This window comes from Electrophorus electricus, chromosome 2, assembly GCF_013358815.1.
Source record: "Electrophorus electricus isolate fEleEle1 chromosome 2, fEleEle1.pri, whole genome shotgun sequence".
Classification (NCBI taxonomy): domain Eukaryota; kingdom Metazoa; phylum Chordata; class Actinopteri; order Gymnotiformes; family Gymnotidae; genus Electrophorus; species Electrophorus electricus.
Window position 1 is genome coordinate 27,701,960 of NC_049536.1, and position 17,666 is coordinate 27,719,625.

The 17,666-nt window shown below is 45.2% G+C and overlaps 2 protein-coding genes across 6 annotated transcripts in view; one reads left to right on the forward strand and one right to left on the reverse strand.

Annotated features, from left to right (window-relative positions):
* Positions 1-3,085: 3,085 nt before the first annotated feature.
* ppp1r1c (protein phosphatase 1, regulatory (inhibitor) subunit 1C) lies at positions 3,086-16,789 on the forward strand. 3 transcript variants are annotated; one of them, XM_027022507.2, is made up of 6 exons: positions 3,086-3,652; positions 4,561-4,621; positions 8,809-8,843; positions 9,198-9,264; positions 14,693-14,848; positions 15,529-16,789. In XM_027022507.2, exons 1-6 carry the CDS (start codon positions 3,572-3,574, stop codon positions 15,597-15,599), a joined length of 471 nt encoding a protein of 156 aa, XP_026878308.2. In that variant the 5' UTR covers positions 3,086-3,571; the 3' UTR covers positions 15,600-16,789. The 3 variants fall into 3 exon arrangements, with proteins under 3 accessions (XP_026878308.2, XP_026878300.1, XP_026878290.1); XM_027022499.2 differs by lacking the exons at positions 14,693-14,848; positions 15,529-16,789 and adding exons at positions 13,054-13,257; positions 13,771-14,300 and having other exon boundaries at positions 8,812-8,843; XM_027022489.2 differs by lacking the exons at positions 14,693-14,848; positions 15,529-16,789 and adding exons at positions 13,054-13,257; positions 13,771-14,299.
* A 404-nt stretch (positions 16,790-17,193) lies between these two features.
* Positions 17,194-17,666, reverse strand: part of pde1a (phosphodiesterase 1A, calmodulin-dependent) — a 50,915-nt gene continuing 50,442 nt past the window's right edge. For all 3 annotated transcript variants that reach the window (XM_035519904.1, XM_035519902.1, XM_035519907.1), the window contains one exon: positions 17,194-17,666. This exon is cut by the window's right edge and continues 294 nt beyond it. In XM_035519904.1, the coding sequence (XP_035375797.1) occupies positions 17,638-17,666 (29 nt within the window). In that variant the 3' untranslated portion in view covers positions 17,194-17,637.

The following is a 17,666-nucleotide window of genomic DNA, read 5'->3' on the forward strand; positions in this document are numbered from 1 at the left end:
GGTTCTGGATTCTGGAATGTTTGGATGTTGTGTTGTCAGCATCCGTAAGATGGGACATTGCGGTTCCTGCACAGGTATGACTGTGCTCATACAAAAAGGAGGCGTGGTCTTCTCATCTCTAACAGGCTTGGCACAGAACTGTAACTGAGGCATACTTACCACCAACGACAGAGCTTTTAATGCACAAGCTAACAGTGGACAATATTTAAGGACCAGATTTACAGGTTGTGAAGGAAATAAATTGTATTTTTGTTGTTTGAAAAGTAATTTTAATAGCTTTGATTAATTAGATGTGAAAATATATTCACAAATTCATGATCATGGCTAAATCATGTTTTTAAACAGAAAAGATGAGCGTGTTACTCCTGAAGGTGTTCTACCATGCTGTCTAAAGATAAGTGATAAAAATAATTACACCCTGCTGAAACTTAATCTGGCTGGCCATCACCATGGAAACGTGCCTCTGCCAGTGAGAGCAGCCATTGTGGCTCTGTCTGTGGGATTGTGGGTAAAACTGGCTGTGGGATTTGATGTCGTGAGCATGCATTTGTGTGTCTTCTGGCCACAAACTAAGTGATCAGGTCGTGCATAAAACACGTCAGAGGGACACACTGAGGGCTACTGTGCATAAACCAAAATGCCTTGATGCAGTTAACGAACACTGCATAATAAAAATTATAATCTCTGCTGATAATCAGTCGGCTTGTGCACGCTGTGTGTGTGTGTATGTGTGAGTGAGAGAGAGAAACGGAGAGAGTGTGGGTGTAATACAGCAGCAGAAAGATTGTGCTGTTTTCCTGAGGTGAACTGAAGGCTTTGTGGAGAAAATTGTCTTGTTTACCAGTGAGGAGTCAGTGAGTGCCAGAGCTATCAGGTTTCTGTCTGACGAGTCCCACCCAGCAGCAGTGCTGGTTCCTCACACAGCTCACGGCAGTACAGCCATGCAATTGTCTTTCTCAGCTTGGTTTTTGTAAAAACTCGCTGATGCACTCTGACAGGGCTGTTTGGCTTTTTGCAGCGTCACATATATCCCTCCGAGTGGTTCTAGTGACAGACTAGCTGTGATGGATGTGTTGATGATGTAGTCAAATCAAATTTATTTATGTAGCGCTTTTTACAACAGATGTCACAAAGCAGCACAAATGTCTGAGTCTGACTTGCTGGACGTGTGCTGCGCTGTGAGGGTATCCAAACCTGTCTGGGGGCCCAACCTAGCACAAGCTAACGCTGCGGTCCTCTCAGTCGCTGCCGTTCCCGCACTCGTGGGCGCTGGGCATTGCGTTACCACGGTGACGGACGGAGGATGGCTTCACAGCCTTATAAAAGGGAACATGGGTACTGGGCTCCGAAACTGGAAGCTGAATGGAATAAAGAAGGGTCCCAACTGGGTGAAGTGCGGGGAGAGAGCACTTCTGAGAGAACCACAGCGAATGTTGTTGGGGAAATGTGTAAGGACGGGGACAACAGTGGGCTTTAAAGAGCAGGACAAGTCTGCTGGTCACCTCCTCCTTGAACAGGACTGTGTTTGCAAACACCATTTATCATCTGTAAAACCGCCTAAACTCTTCAAATCCGCCACATTCTGATCTCGGGGGGCTCACGTGACCGGGTTCCACAGCGTAGTAAGTGTGACGACTTCCTGGAGGTTTAAACCCTGCAGAGTTTTCCACCACCCAGAGGAAGCGATGTGGTTGGGATGTTTAGGGTTCGGTCAGTTAGGTTTAGGGTTAGTGTTCAGGACCAGGACTGGGAAACGCTGTGTTGGTTGTGCGCTACCCATAACCCTACATGTCCTTATATCTGGATGAACCTTGGAGCGCGTCGTAGCGTTAAGTGCTTCAAAGTTGGGATGTTGAACCCTTCACCAGGAGGTTTTTTTTAAAACCTGTAAATGATCAAGCCTGAGAAATTCAGTTCCAATCACAGTCCACCTCACCTGGCCACAGTCTACCCGCACCCCCGAGACCTCAGCAGACCAGAGCCGGAAGGTTCCATGGGACTGGAAACTAAACTCACCTGGCTACAGTCTCCCCAGTGTTGCCTTTAAGACTTGATTCTACAAGGCTGTTTGCTAAGTCCTTAGTGACGTGAAACTGGCGCCCTGGTGCACTTACGCACAGTTATCTGCTGTGATCTAGAATTGCCTGTCCAGTTCTAGATTAATGCTACACCCACTTCTGCTAATGCACCTGCTATTGACAAAACATATTTAATCAATATTACCTTCAGAATATAGAAGATAACAATCTGATATTTATGTTGCAGGCTCAACATTTTGCCCTTTTCAAGTTTTAATTGAATGCTGTATGCTTCATGTAACATTACATAATTTAAAGACTTTCTTTCTCCTTATTACGGGTCTTGTTTGGGTTTGCTGCTAATAACCTGCACGGCGACAGGGGGGTCGATAGAGACGCGCTGAGTGGCAGGCGGCCAGCAGCCAAAATAAATGGCTGAATTGGAATGCGTCCTAACCAAGATGAGGGGGATCACGTTTACTCCAGCAGTTTTCTTGAAATAATTTTGTAAATGTACATTACTCAGCGATATGTGTATAGATTCAGGTAACACTTTGTTATTTTATGTCATGTTTGGGTTTTTTTTTTTTTACTATATGAGCATTAGACTGCTTCTGTTTGTTATAAGCTTTTCAGTCGACAGTCTTAGTTCTCAGTTCGTCTGTTCTGAATTTTTATATCTGTGCAGTCACACCTCCAAAAACTGGCTGGAAGCACCTAAAAATAATCTTGCTGTTTTAGGATGGATTTGGACTCCTTGCCCCTGAAAACCTGAATAATTAAAAAACCATAAATGATGTGTCAGAGTGATCGAGGATGTAATGTGTTATCACAGCAAAGCTGCTCTCATCTCAACCCTCTGCCTTTGTCCAGGAAATCAAATCCAGGCACGGGGTGAGCAGAAGGGGAAAAACGCAGCGTGCTTTGTGAACTTGGGTCATCAATAACATAGCTCACATCAGCACGTCTGGCCGGGGGGGTTATATTGCTCTGCTTAGAGACTCACTAATACTGCTGAGGGTGGAGTCTGCACATCAGCTGTTTGAGGCCACACACACACACACACTGCTCTTACAGAACATCCGGGGAACAGGACACAGGGAGTCCCAGCACAGGACAGGGGTTTGCTGGACAATACTGGAAGTGAGGTGATTTTGTCTCTGTGCTGGATGACTGGAGAGGACATGGGCAGAGCTGGACTGGACTAACCCCCTGCTTAAGGCATTTTTCCCTCCCTCTCTCTCTCTTTCTCTCTCTCTCTCCTTCCTTCCCTCTCTCCCTGTGCGTGGTGGAACAAGAGAAGGTGGGAGATCCAGGACAGAGACTCTTAAGTGGAGTTCGTACGGAGGTGGGTCAGTGCTGAACCTGCCTACAGCTGCCCTGGGACGCACCACACAGCTGTTCTTTGTCCTCACGCTCTTCCTCTCCCCCACACGCTCTCTCGCGCTCTCTCTCTCACTCTCGTCCTCTCTTCCTCTCCCCCACACGCTCTCTCTCTCTCTCTCTCTCTCTCTCTCGCTCTCTCCCTCTGCGCCTGTTTGCTAACCCTGAACATGGAGCCCAACAGTCCCAAGAAGATCCAGTTTGCTGTGCCACCTTTTCAGAGCCATCTGGACCCTCAGGCAGCAGAACATGTGAGTATAAGTGGTAGCGGGGGGTCTTCACGGGGGATGGGGGGGTCTCCTCTTTCTCTGAGACGAGCATATTGTTGTCTGCGGAGGGGACGTCCTGAGGCACTCGGAGTGCTTAGCTGACAGATCAGTTATGAAACACAGGCTCGTCTGCCTTGCGCTGCCCGTTGGTTATGGTGTCCAGTGAGGCCGACGGTAACCTTATACATGCAGAGCAGAGAGGCTTCCTGTGCAGGGCTGAACCGACAAACACTGCTGGCTCGTGAGAACTTTGTGTGCTCTCAGGCTTCTCGTGTCCATTAAACACAGTGGCATCTGTTCTCCAGATCAGGCTGCGGGTGTTGTGTTACTAATGCGTACGCTCTTCTTCAGCCCAACGTATGAAGTGTTGAGGCTCCGCAGAACAACGGCTGACTCTGTAGAATTGGGCAGGTTTTATGGCGCTTCTCAGTGGTCTTGTCTTTGCTGAGTTAGTGGGCTGTTGGACCGGGCCGCGTCAGAGCCATGTCCAATTATGGGTCTCGCTTAAATGGGAACAACACTGACCACTGCATGCACTGACGGGAGGGACCTGCTCCAGGAATACAGGTCTGGGATCTGATGAGAGGGTAGTGAAGACACCGATGTGTGCTGCTAGTTCAGTTTTGAGGCTGATCTGAAAACAGCCTGGCTTATGAGAAGGACATTATATCTTTGTAGGTTGTTGGGATTTAATACTGAACCTGATGTACATCTTCTGTCAAGTCCAGATGACTTAAAATCAATGTTGTATCAATATATTACCAGTTATATAGAATTTCTCTGTTAAAATCATCTCCCATAAGGCCTCTCATGCTCTTACTCTGTGTACCTCACTCTCTCACTCCTCACTCTCCCTTCTCACTCTCTCCCTCACTCTCTCTAATCCACAGATACGCAAGCGGAGACCCACTCCAGCAACACTCGTTATTTATAACGACCCCAGTGCATCAGGTAATATTAGGGACATGTTTCAAAAGGCTCTGCTGCCCACAAAAACACCAGGCTTTCTTTGAAGTGTGTGTGTGTGTGTGGGCATGGGGGAGGGGCAGCTCGACTACCGAGTCCATGGGGGTCAAGGCTAACGCAGCACATGCAGAACTGTCTGTTTCCTTCTAAGAAACTGTGACGTTTAACCTCACTGGGCCTCAGGTTAATAGAACTGTGACCATGACTCAGTAATCCCATTTACATCAAATAAATTATTAGTAATAATAATAATAAATACACTATAAATGGTCTTTTTACAAACCAAACTACATTTGCTGTTTTGGTGTATTCAGTGATTAGTAAGTCTCCTTTCAAAGAAAGTTTTCATGCAACTTTCACACATAAGTCGTGACTGTTGCAATGTGGAAGGGACTGTGTTGTGGGTATCGTGCCGTAGGGTACCACGCCGTAGGGTACCTGCTGTAGGGTACCGAGTTATAGCTCTTCCTCCATGGCCTGACCATTCCATTGTTTTGGTGTGTTTTGTCTGTTTACTGTGTTTACAGTGGTCTGATTACTGTGGTCACCTTTGCCTTATTTTACACATCATATAAGTATCAAGCCCTTCACAGAGCAATTATGTGCAGTGACTGAAGTTCACTGGCCTGGGGTCTGAGGGAAGACGGCTCAGTGTCCTGTCCTGCACACTGTAGCCAGGCTGAGATCATCATCAAAACATCGAGTTAGTGAAGAAAAAATGATGGAGGTTACCCAGGATTCTAGATTAAAAAACACTACTAACAATGTCAAGTGGTCGGGTTTTGCAGTGCGGTGCGTGTTATGTTTGGCGAGCAGCCTAGTGCTGTCCAGTGTTCCTTCCTGTTTATGTGCAAGATGTTCATATCTGACACCCACTGCAGGGGCGCTTAGACGTGCGTGTTCAGCCTTGACAGGGTCATCATGAGCATATCGGGAGCCTTTAGTGTAGGATAGCAATCTTATTTCCTGAGTTGTTTTGTCTAGCACTGACAAGATTGGAAGTGTTATGAAAACTATTAAGAGGGGTTCAAAGGTTAGGGGTCATGGGCAGGAATCTGAGACTAAAGTTCATAAGGTTCTCTGGGTTGGCGGCACGGCTACAAGCCTGCATAACACTAAAGACTTCGGGGACTGTGTCAGGCTGTGACAGGTTGAAAGATTTCAGTGGGCGGCAGCCTAGATGTGGGCGGGGACAGGTGTGCCCCACAATGCACATGGTAGCAGAGCTGCAGGCCCATATCTGAACAAACAGCCTCCCATGGCGTTACCATATGGACGGTACCGTGTTGCTGCGAGAGCCTGTCCACTCAGCCCAAGCACAAGACACCATATTCCCCGTCACTGTGCAGAACTCCCCAAGAGTCACTGATGAGTGGAGAAACAGCCGTGCGCTGGTGCCAGCAGACTCCTGAGGAAACACCCCTCAGCTCAGGTTCAGCTAGACCTGTGGTCAGGGAGTAGGGTCGTTTATGGAGGTAGCGCTTAAAAAAAAAAAAGATGCTGGCCAGCGTTCTGCCATAGCATTGACATTTAAGTAAAGGTCAACAATGAATAATCAAAAAGGCCATTTTTATAACAATCTTGTTACATCATTGGTTGAACTGTCCAAGGTCTGTGGGCTCTTTGTGAGGAACTCCGTGTGTATGTGTGTGTGTGTGTGTGTGCTCAGTGCTGGGTGATTTTGCAACAAGGGAAAGAAGCATTACACATTAACCTTGACACATTAACCTTTGACCCGTGGCTGTCTCTGTGTGGTCAGATACCCAGTCAGTAGTGCATGTGCAGTATGCTTCCGCTGACGGCTCTGAGTCACAGATCCCCTCACATCAGGGGCAAAAGAAAAACTACTGCACGAGGACACCCTGCGCTCGGGATTATGCCCGCATTGTGGGCGAAAGACAATGTACTGAAATCTTCCTTTCTTAGAAGTTATAAAAGTACATCGAGTTTGACAACATAAGACAAAGAAAGAAAATACGCTTTTTGGCTGTGTGCTGATTTTTTTTCACCTTTGGAAAGAATTAAAAATGGTTTAATTTTTAGTGTTTTTAATTAACCCTGTGTTTCGGTGCTCTTGGCCGAATAATAATGGCGTGTGTCCATTCTCTTTCTGGCCACGCGGGAGAAATAAATGGGTCGATCTGGGTTAATAAGAAGCGGTCAACGCGCCGAATCTTACGGGCGGCAGCTAAACCGTCACGCTGAAGTGCGCCAGCACCGCCATCCACGTGCCAGCCGAGAGGCGCTGGATTCAGAATCCCGCGGCCTTATTCTCAGCGAGCATGCGGGAGAAAAAAAAAGTTCCAAGTGTTTATTTCTGCATCTCCGGTGCCAGGCATTTCTTACCGAACACTCGATAATTATTGCCAATGGGACTTCTCTTCATGCACAAAGCACTTGTTTACTTCCATGCGTCGCTGCGAAGGACTTTATAGATGAATCCTCTCGCGACCTCTTCGTGCCACCGTGTTTTGTAACTATGCACAAAACACCAGAATCTGGAACCCCCCGTCCAGGCTTCCCAAATGGCTCGTGAATCGTTTCAGGCATGCATATTGCGTGCTTTATCTTGCATAGGTTCCTGGCCGGTTAGACGCTTGTTGCAGCGGCGCGCTTGTGCAGTGTTTGCCGGTTAACTGGCTCTGTCGCGACCGTGCCTTGTCGGCCTGTTGTAGGAGCGTGCGTTGGCGGAGAACGGACGCACAGAACACCATTCACACGACAAGCGGTTCTTTGTGACACTGCCATTTCTCTGCCATCGAAAAGGCGTGCCGCCGAGGCCCCATAAAGGGACCTTTCTGAAAGTCCGAAAACGTGCGTCACACCAAAGCTCCCTCTTAGAAAGCTCGAGACGGCTTGGCCGTCGGAGTTTGAAGCGGAGGGATCCGGAGCTTGCTTGGCGGTGCCGGTTGGACTGCACTGTTTCAGAACCCACGGATTTGGCTGCCGAACCCGTGCCTAATAACTCCCGTTGTGCAATACCCGCCTGCTGGGTTGGAGGCAGCACAGAAGCCGACGCAGAATAAGGTCTTTGGCTAACATTGAGTTACTGTGTAATCCCTCCTCTAGTCTCAGTGGGGATATTATTATTATTATTATTTGCACTTCAGGTATGAGCTCATTATGAAGTGCGCTCGGGACCATTGGGGAGCGTGTCTAAACAGCGCGCGTGTTGCTGCTCGCGCAGAGTCCAAGGAGCGTTGGCGAGCCTGTTTTCCCTTGGCCACTGCGACCTAGCGTAACGTCAGCCTGCGAGAAGGCCTGCGGACTGCGAAACTTGTCTTCATCCAGACCACGAACAGAACAGAACGTTGTACATGCAGTGGCATCATAAACATATTTTACTAGACGCCAGTAAAGTGTAATAATGTTTAAATGAATAATTAAGGTATTCGTCTACGAACGCAGTGTGTATGGTTTTCTCGTTAAATATGGTACTTTGCGTAATAAATATTTCAGAACATATTATGCATTTCTTAATATTTTTCAAATAAATGTCATAATTTACCACAGACCTTGGGCTCGTGCAAACCCGTATATTTAGACGAAAGTGAGAATACCCGAAGGTGTGTCGAGTAACCTTTTCACTTCCAGCTAGTTTAGTCAAATAGACACTGTGCCCATCTCTGCATTATAAGAAAAACACTCCTCCATGTTTGAACAAACTAAGAAAAATACACTTTCAAATGGTTTCTGTTTTTAAACAATATTTCTGCCTAGTTCTCCAAGGCACTGTGTCCTTTTGTCACGGTGCGCGCTCCCCCTCTGAGCTCAGGCAGTGTATGGTGCGTATCCACGCGGAGGGAGAGCGTGAGAGGTCCGTGCATGGCTGAGGCTAGCTGCCTGCTCCAACCGCTGCTGCTTATTATGGGATGGCATCCATTATGTTAAGGGCTCTGGAGAGCGAACAGGCTTGGAGCAGTAGAGAAAGTCTGACACTCAGACCATGTCTGGGTGGAAATGATCTGTCTATATTGTTTTAATGTAGCAAGGACAGGCCTCTGTATAGAACCGTGGATAACACAGCCAAACACAACTCATCCCCTTTTCATGTTCTGTCTCCTTTGTCTATTTTGGACCAAATATTAGATGAAAAATGTCGGTAGATTATATTTCAGGCACATGCTGAAAACCCTGTTTCTCTGTAACTCTCTCTCACTCTTTCTCTACAGCAGATGAAAAGCAGACCACGAGCACCCTGGCCGAGGTGTGTACTGAAACCTCCTGTCTGCCGTAAACTGCAGGAAGAGACCCACATGCCTGCACTTAACCTTTTAGCGTGGCACTTTGATCCATATTCCCCTATCACAATCTCAGACATCACATGACCGCATCACATTATCACATGACATGGTCCCCCACACACACACACTCCCATCTTCCTCCACACGTGCACCCTGAGCTCAGCCCTGGTTCGGTCTGCTCCACTCTGCTGTGAGATGAAGAGAGCTCTCATGCGTTTCTCATCGATTACTTGGAACGGAGCTCTTGAAATAGAGTGTGTGTGTGAAAGGTTATCCTGATTCTATCTCACGTTGTGCTTTTCCACTGTCCATGCCAGACCCAGTCTGCCCAACTGTCTCCAGCCCAGAGGAAGACAAGTGTCTACACACCGCCCACCATGAGAGGTACACACACGCAAACACATACAGTCTCCATGCCAGCTATGCCATCTGTCCCTCCAGTCCATTACACTTTTCTTCTTCTTCTTCTTCTTCTTCTTCTTCTTCTTCTTCTTCTTCCTCTTCTTCTTCCTCTTCTTCTTATTATTATTATCATCATCATCATCATCATCGTTCTTACAAATGCATCATGATCTCAAAGCATCAATCTGAAGATGGAAATTCAATTGCATTGATTTTGGAGTCTTAAATTCTAATCAGCATGCAATGAAATATATGATCATTTACAAAACCAGATTAATTTTTTGAGAAATTAAAATATTCATCTTATTTTGCAACACCCACTAACTCAAGAATGAACAGTTTGGTGTGTTGTTTTGCTGTGTAAACACTTCCTTTTGTGTGTGTGTGTATTTCATATGTTTTTAAAAAGAACTCTGAATCATACAAAAATCATCGGATCAGCATAATCGCAACATGGTGAAAATGTGACATTTAATGATGTCCAGTCAGGTTTCCCAGATAATCACAATCAAATCGAATCGTTGTGAAGTCAGAGATTTAGCCCTTTACTAACACCCATCACAGCAGGCCTGTACCACCTTGATACTGTCTCTGTAACCATGACAACTGACAACAACAATGCACACACCCGCTTAGGCCCCGCCCCCACACCATCCTCATCACTGGTGTCTCCACCACAAAAATCACATAACACAGGGTGCACCTGCCCCATGTAGTTATCCACTCACAGACAATGCAGTTCACACCACACACTGCACATCTATGAATTATTTCTCTTCTTATCAATAATTAGTATTCATTGATGAGTTATTAATTACCTCAGCTCTATTATATCCTCATAGCCTACTATAATTGGTATGTAATGAAAATTGTGATATTGGTAATACTATTACCTATGCACATTCATTTACATATAGTAAATATGTATTTACATATATTTACATACATAGTCTACATATAGACTATATCTATCTCGCACATGTGCATCAATTCAGATTTAATAGCGTGTTGATTGTAAACAAACCTATTGCATAAATCAGGGTCCGAGTCCTAGGTGAGAGTCTTCGGTGCCTTGACACACCTGTTTACACTCATCAGTTAGTACACCTTTTCTGAGGAGTCAGACAAGCAGACTTATTGTTATGATGATGATGATGATGATTATTATTATTATTTACATTTATATAGTGCCTTTCTCAGACTCAGAGACGCTTCACAGACAGGTATCAGTCTTGACCGTAAGCTGTGACTTGCCCTCACAAACAGAACACTGACGGAGACCATAATCCAGCATGAATTCAGTCTAACGTGCAGGGTTTTGTGGGACGTACCATCCTTGGAGACGTGTAGGTGTTTGCGCTCCTGTTGTCAGGATTACATAGTTGCAGCAGCGCCGTCACTTGCACTGTATGTGTCAATAATACCTGAATCCAGAACCAACCAGGGGGGTTAATGACCCACACCATGAGTACTGGAAGGGTACTGACCCACAGTCTACCATGCCATCTGTCATGCCCGCACACTGTGCCAGAGAAGTGGCTGGAATACCTCATGTGTGGTGTGCCCTTTGCACTTTACACTTTCCATTTTAAATTTCTTTCCTGAAAGCATCAACCAGGGCTTCTGGTGCTATCTCACTTCTTACATATATTTTGCCTTTAATTTAATAATTTAATCAGATTTTTTTTGTGTGTCAAAGAATATTTTAAGTTTTTTTTTTTTCTTTCTCATTTTGTCAGCAAGTGCTTTTACTTTTACAGGTGACCCTTTCCAAACTCTGTGTCCTGCTCTCTGCTCGTCTACACATAAGAGTTATCTGTATCTAGTGTTATCTGTATTCATACCCGCACTGGTCTGCTTGCGTGATTAGGAGCTGGCAGAGTCTTCCTCGAGGCTGAGGAGAGTCTTCCTCGAGGCTGAGGTCTCAGTGGGTCAGCCCGGCCCCGAGGGCCCAGGTTTAGGGCGTCGGCCTCTGTTTTGCTATCTCAGCACAGAGCTAGGATTTGCAATTCCTCTCTCTAAGGGAGCAGTGGGGGTGGGGCATGTCTGGATGGAGAGGCTTTCCTATGGCTGGGATGTGGACGGAGGATGGTGGGTGGAGGCGTGCGCAGGCTCACGGACGGAGCCATTTCCTGGTGAGCCGATCGATGAGCGCAGACGCATCGTCCTGGTGCACTAGCTGCTGAGCAGGGCAGAAAGCTCCAGAGTAAAGAGCCGCATCAGCATTCCCATCCAAGACGCGTGACGCCACTCACACGCCTCGGGCTGTCTTCACCCAAGCGCCCTGAGTTCTCCACCCAAGCACCAGTCATGTCCACTCAGTGCCGTCTGGATTTGGCGTGGATTCTCTGTGAGATAACGGGAACCCGTTGTGATTGGTTTAAACATGCCCCTGCTGCACGTCTCGGTGGTTTCGCACATGACTGACCGCGTGAAACTCACTCCCGGTTCCCGCATGCCAGGGTCGATGCTGTCGTCATGGCGATGTTGTCTACAATCACTGAAGAACTAAAGAGAGCCTCACAGGTGGAACGAATTAATTAAACTTTAGCAGAGTTGGTAGGTGAGCAGGTAGCGTGAGGCCATGGTGTGTGTAAAGAGGTGCTCTCAGCTGAGCAGAGGGAAGCAGAAGAGTGCCGACCCCCCTCCCTTTACAGGTGGGCTGTCGGCCAGGCCTCCAGCACTCTAAACTCTAAAAGCTGTCCATCTTACAGAGGAGGCGGAGCCTGTTTACTATAATCCATTATTTATAATCCACTGGTTCTGTGGCTCGCTAAGAGCAGAGATACAGGGGCAAGAAAGTGAGCGCCAATTCAGCCGGCCCCTTTACCGCTCTCATCCTCCTCCTTTGTTTTTACATTGTTTTTAATGATTAATTTATATTTTTATTTTTTAGTTTGTGCCCTTTATGTTTTCTTGCTCTAAACACTATAACACTCTCCATTAAAAGGATGATGACCAACTCTCCAGTGAGGTGCTCATGACTTATCTGGTGAAGACTCACAGAATGAGTCCAGTTTTGATGTGTTTATATTAAACCTTCATTTTCATTTTTCTGTTCTCTCTCTCTCTCACTCACACACACACTCACACATAGTCACACATACACACACACTCACACTCACATACACACACACCCCCTCTCTCTTCCAGCTAAGACTGCTATGAGAGAAGTGTCATGTTACTGTGTAATTTGGCGCATGATGCTGATCTGCAGTCAGGATATATGCTGCATATACTGAAACATGGCGACAGTGCGCCTGATAGCAGACGGCTCTGATAACAGTAGACTTTCCCCCACAATTATCAGATTCTGTTGGTAAACAAGGACAGATAGTTCACTGAAATTCTGAGACCACAGGACAAAATAACTGGACTGTTCTGCAGTGTGCAGGAGAGCTGGTTATTTATCCATTTAATCCTGCATATCATATTTCACTGTGTTCATAGAGACATCTACATTTTATAAATCTGAAGTGTCAGAGGCTTGTTTATAATACAGTTTATACTTTCATACACTTTGTATGCTGATAGCCCTTGTCCACTGTATGGCGGTGTGCTCTTTGTTTTCCTTGTGTGTGTGTGTGTGTGTGTGTGTGTGTGTATGTATGTGTGTGTGTGTGTGTGTGTGTGTGTGTGTGTGTGTGTGTATGTATGTGTGTGTGTGTGTGTGTGTGTGTATGTGTGTATATGTGTGTGTGTGTGTGTGTATGTGTGTGTGTATGTGTGTGTATGCGTGCGTGCGTGTGTGTGTGTGTGCGCTGAGTACAGAACTGCAGTCGATGGTGGAGCAGCACTTTCAGCAAAAGGAGCAGCTGGAGGTGGGGCTCTGTGACAGTCCAGACACGCCCAGTCCAATCACAGAGCAGCACTATGGCAACGCAGTCCAATGGGCCAATCACAACTGTCCAGAGCCAAATGGCAATGAGTCTTATGTCAGTTGTGATGGGCAGGCAGGAAGCAGTAATGCAGGGGGTAAGTGTAGATCAGAGGCCATCAGAATTTAAAGATCCCTCACTCTCAATGGGAAAAGTTAGCACAGGAGCAGTTCAATCCACGTTTAAAACCCTCTGAAAATGTCAACAGTGTGTCCAGAATAAACAGTCCTAGACAGCCTGACCTCTTTTGGAATTACAGCGTAATCTGGGGTGAGTCTTAATCCTTTGGCTACACAGATTAATGACTGCTAAAACATTAGGACCGCTCAACCCTTTTCTGTTTAATTGAATTTAGCAAATGGGGCGGGGGAACTTTGAACTCTGGTTACTTGTGAAGATTTGCAAAGTTTGACTTGATTCTACCAAAGGTGTGTTAACGTCATGGCGAGGGTGATGATAGATGAAGGTGTCTTGAAGAGTTTCTCTGTGTGCCGATGAGTCTCTCTCTGTTTCCTGTCTCTCCTTTACCGTCTTTTGCTGTTACCTTTCTTCTGGGAATGATCATTATTTTGATTCTGGTTGCCATATTCTTTTGTGTGTTCACATGCAGAGGGGTCACCAGAGACACCAGAGTGTCAGCCGCAAAGCTTGTCCAGTCCCTCGACTGTGTCGCGATAACCTTCTCCGTCAGAGGACTGCACCGCACGCTTCCTTTCCTCATAATCATTGTACTCGCTCCTCACAACTTGTTTCTATGAGAAACTTTTTTTTTTTTTTTCTGTGTACATACTCACACTGTTCTGTTACTCAAAACTATGCCAACCATATCAATCATGTTTACTTACATATTCTGTACCTCTTCTGTTTGGGTTTCACGATATACTTGTTTATAACTGTCGACAATTCGTACAAAAAAAAGTATACACATTTGTGATTTATTTGAAAATATTACATTTGTAATAATTTAAGAATGTATCTCTGGTGTGAAAAAAATACTGGTAGCATATTTTCTGGCACATTCAGATGGGTTGTAAAAAATTCTGACCTTATTTATGTAATGATGGTTCACACAACTAGAATGACAGAAATAAAGGTGTTTTTTTTTCAAGCTTGAAACAGAAAATCTCGTGGAGTGTGTGGTGTTTCTTAGCAGGCGTTATCACAGCATTCCGCATGACCATGTCACTCCCCTACACGTCACACCATCAGGACTGACCGCAAGCAGCCAAGAGACGTGAATGACAGATTCTCCTCTACCTCTCAGTACCGTTATCAGAACTTGGACTGGGTTGGTCTGGGTCGAGTCGGGTTGTGTTCATTTGTTCTGACTGAGCTCATGTCCCTCACAGGCGTGTGTCACTGTTCTGAGTTATCACGGTGATCACTGTTAAATAGCAGAGCGAATTCCACTTTGAACTTTCTCTCCAGTAGCTGAGAGGTTTTCAGAAAGTGGGCTATGAATCCAAAAGGTCAGAGCAGATGCTCTGTGGCAGCGAGTGTTGGGATTCATGTTGTTGTGTATCTCTGTGCAGGTAAAGAACCATCAGACATTCAGCGCGCCAGCCAGGAGGAGTGTTACCCCCCCAGATGCTCCCAGTCCCCACTGGCCACGCTATCTGAGGAGCCAGCACACACACCACGTCGACACAAAGACACACCTTACCAGCATCAGCCACTTGTCTCAGCAGGTAGGAGCTCACACGCGCGTTATTAGTCACATGACCACTGAAGTTCCAGAACCACATATACCCAAATGTTCTACCTAAGCAGATCCTTGCTCTGCACACTGTGGCAGATTCACTGAAGACAAATATGCTGCTCATTTAAAATAAAAATAAAAACAAAACAACAAAAAAACAGCGTGGTAGGAGCAGCAGGCAGGAAGGAAACTAACCAAACCACGTCTAGCAGTGACTGGAGCTCTCTGCCGTTCCTTCAGCCTAGTTACATTAGCATGGCTAAACTTAAGGGCTTTAGGGAAAAGTTCCAGCAATATTTGTGTATTTGGCCAGATTTGGTTAGTTGTGGAATTTTAATACAATGTAAGCGAAACATGTCTACGAATAGATGAAGGTCTTCACTCATGGCTATGTGGAGACCTCTTTACGTAGTGTGTGAGAAGGAGCGGGATCTGTGAGAAGACAAAAGGACCGGGCGTCTTTTTTTTTTTTTTTTTTTTTTTTTTTAATAAAGACGCGACATTTTTCTGTGTAAGAGAAACGAAACAGTCCAGGGGGTACTTTAGGCCATCGCCTCGGCAACAGCAGCCGCTGATGTCACTCCGCTGTGACAGCAGATCAAACCATACCGGGTTTCTAGGAAGTATCCCAAACTGCTCTCTGTCTCAGTCTCCCTTCCCTCACCACAGGCCTGAAGACAGCGAAAGGCCAGGCAGAGTCTTCCTCGGCATTTCTGGAGGATGAAGAGGAGCTTCAGTAAGGAGAGTAACCAGCAGCCAGAGAGAACACAAATTAAGGTTTAATTAGTAAGCAAGGGATTGGAATGGTACGATCCAAAATGGTACGATCCACCTGTCTAACACCTCCCACCGTGTTCTTATTTGTCTGTTTTGCTTTAATTTCTTTTCTCTTCGTGTGAGGGTTGTAAAATTGGCAGAGAGGTCTTTAGTTTTTTTCTCTGAATATACTTCTTGTTTTATTATTACTTGATGATTAACAAATTACCGTCTTTTTCTTAAATCATCTCATATTTTCTCAATTTTAGTCTATCCATGTAGAGCTAGGGGGCTCACGCGAGAAACATCATAGACGGCGTGACCATGAACTGATAATCTCTGTTTGGTAATCTCATTTCTGATCACTCCAGATCAACCCCTCAATGCCGTATGTTTGTAGTACAGACGGTTTAATACACACAAACACATACACACACACACCAGCATGGTCTTCTGCACAAGATTATTCCAATGTCTAGGAATAAACAGAACAAAATATACTTGTGCTACTATATTACATCGACACTTTATTCTGGAGGTAAAACACGTCATAACCTGAAGAAAGGAACTGTTACAGCATTGGTTAGCCTGGTGCAATAGTGCTTAAACTGTTGTCTTGTAATTTCAAGGGATTACAAAAATGCTTAAATTTGTAATCTAACTGAAATTGCATGCCGTTTATATTTTGGGGGTGTTAGATTTAAAGAAAACTAAATGTATTTTTATAGCACAACTATTAAAACAGCTGTAATCGATGTTATATTTCTTGCAAATCTACGGCAGACACTGAAGGAGTCCGCACCTTCCCAGTGATCACACGCTCCGCCTCCCTAAAGTGACGTTTCCTGATTGGTTAATACAGCGAACATTGATGATTATTCTTTTTTGTTTGCTGATTACGATGGCAGGACAGTCATGGTACCTTATTTTTTTCTGAGCAACTTGCCTCATAGCTATAAGGATATAAAGGCTTCAGTTTCACTAATGTGTTCTTTAAAAAAATCTCCATTATGGTAGCTTTAAGGTGAATTATTTTCAGGCTGAAGTTTCATGTTGACGAACCATGTCTGCTTCAGTGGCGTTGAAACGTATCTACAACAGTAACCTTATTTTCCTATCGGATGGTCTGCAATTTTGTGCATTAAACAGAAATAAACTGGCTTTATTGTTTCTTCTCCAAGGTACTTTTATCAGATATTTAGAACTAGATTATGTTGTGTTTGTGCGTGTCTGTCTGATATAGATACACACAGTTACTTTTAGGATTATGTAAATTATATATTTTTTAAAAAAAGGAAAAATCTGCAGAATATATCATTGCTGCTCATAATATACACATGATAAAAAAATATAAAAACTGCTATGATGGGAATTTTATAGTCCTATGATTTATTTTAGGATTTATTTTGCTGATGTTCTGCATCTGATGGTTTTCTTCGCGATCTCCAGCAGGTACACAGGTACGCCACTGCTACAGAAGCGGTGAATGTAGTTTTCATTAGTCTCGCTCCAGGACGGAAGCGTTCACGCACCTCTGATCATTACAGCCAATAGGAAATAATATGAAAACGAGACCAATTATGATTTAAAGGGAAGCAGAACAATCTTTAATAAATAACTTTACAGATAATGGACAAAAAACAAACAAAAATAAAATGACTAATTTACAAAAATAAAGGAATGAAACAGCTTGGATGAAAAGGCAGTGGTGCATTTAGGAGGCTGAGTGATTATCCCTCAAGGGCTGACCTCCTCCTCCTCCTCCTGCTGCAAAAACAAGGTTTCCATGACAACACAGTATATTTCGCCATCTCTGTGACGATGCTCGGTGTCATGGACGCGTCGAAACTCTCCGTCAGTGTGACGCCCCCTCTGACCGCTAAGGACACAGTAGCATTAGGATGAAATGGGCACAGTGCTACGTACATCACCCTCATCAGCATGGCAGTATACCACAGTACACACACACAGTGTCGGCGCTCTGGGCCCCCACTCCAAGGGTCAGGTAGAGGGTCACCCACGTCAGGCCGCTTTGCCGTTCCACGGTAGAG

What these genes read in the sequence shown, in the direction of transcription:
- ppp1r1c (XM_027022489.2), top strand. Translation starts at nt 3,572, where the DNA reads ATGGAGCCCAACAGTCCCAAGAAGATCCAGTTTGCTGTGCCACCTTTT. An exon ending in CCACGAGCACCCTGGCCGAG is followed by an intron (nt 8,844 to 9,197) that starts GTGTGTACTGAA and finishes TGTCCATGCCAG; the next exon opens with ACCCAGTCTGCCCAACTGTC. An exon ending in CACACCGCCCACCATGAGAG is followed by an intron (nt 9,265 to 13,053) that starts GTACACACACGC and finishes CGCTGAGTACAG; the next exon opens with AACTGCAGTCGATGGTGGAG.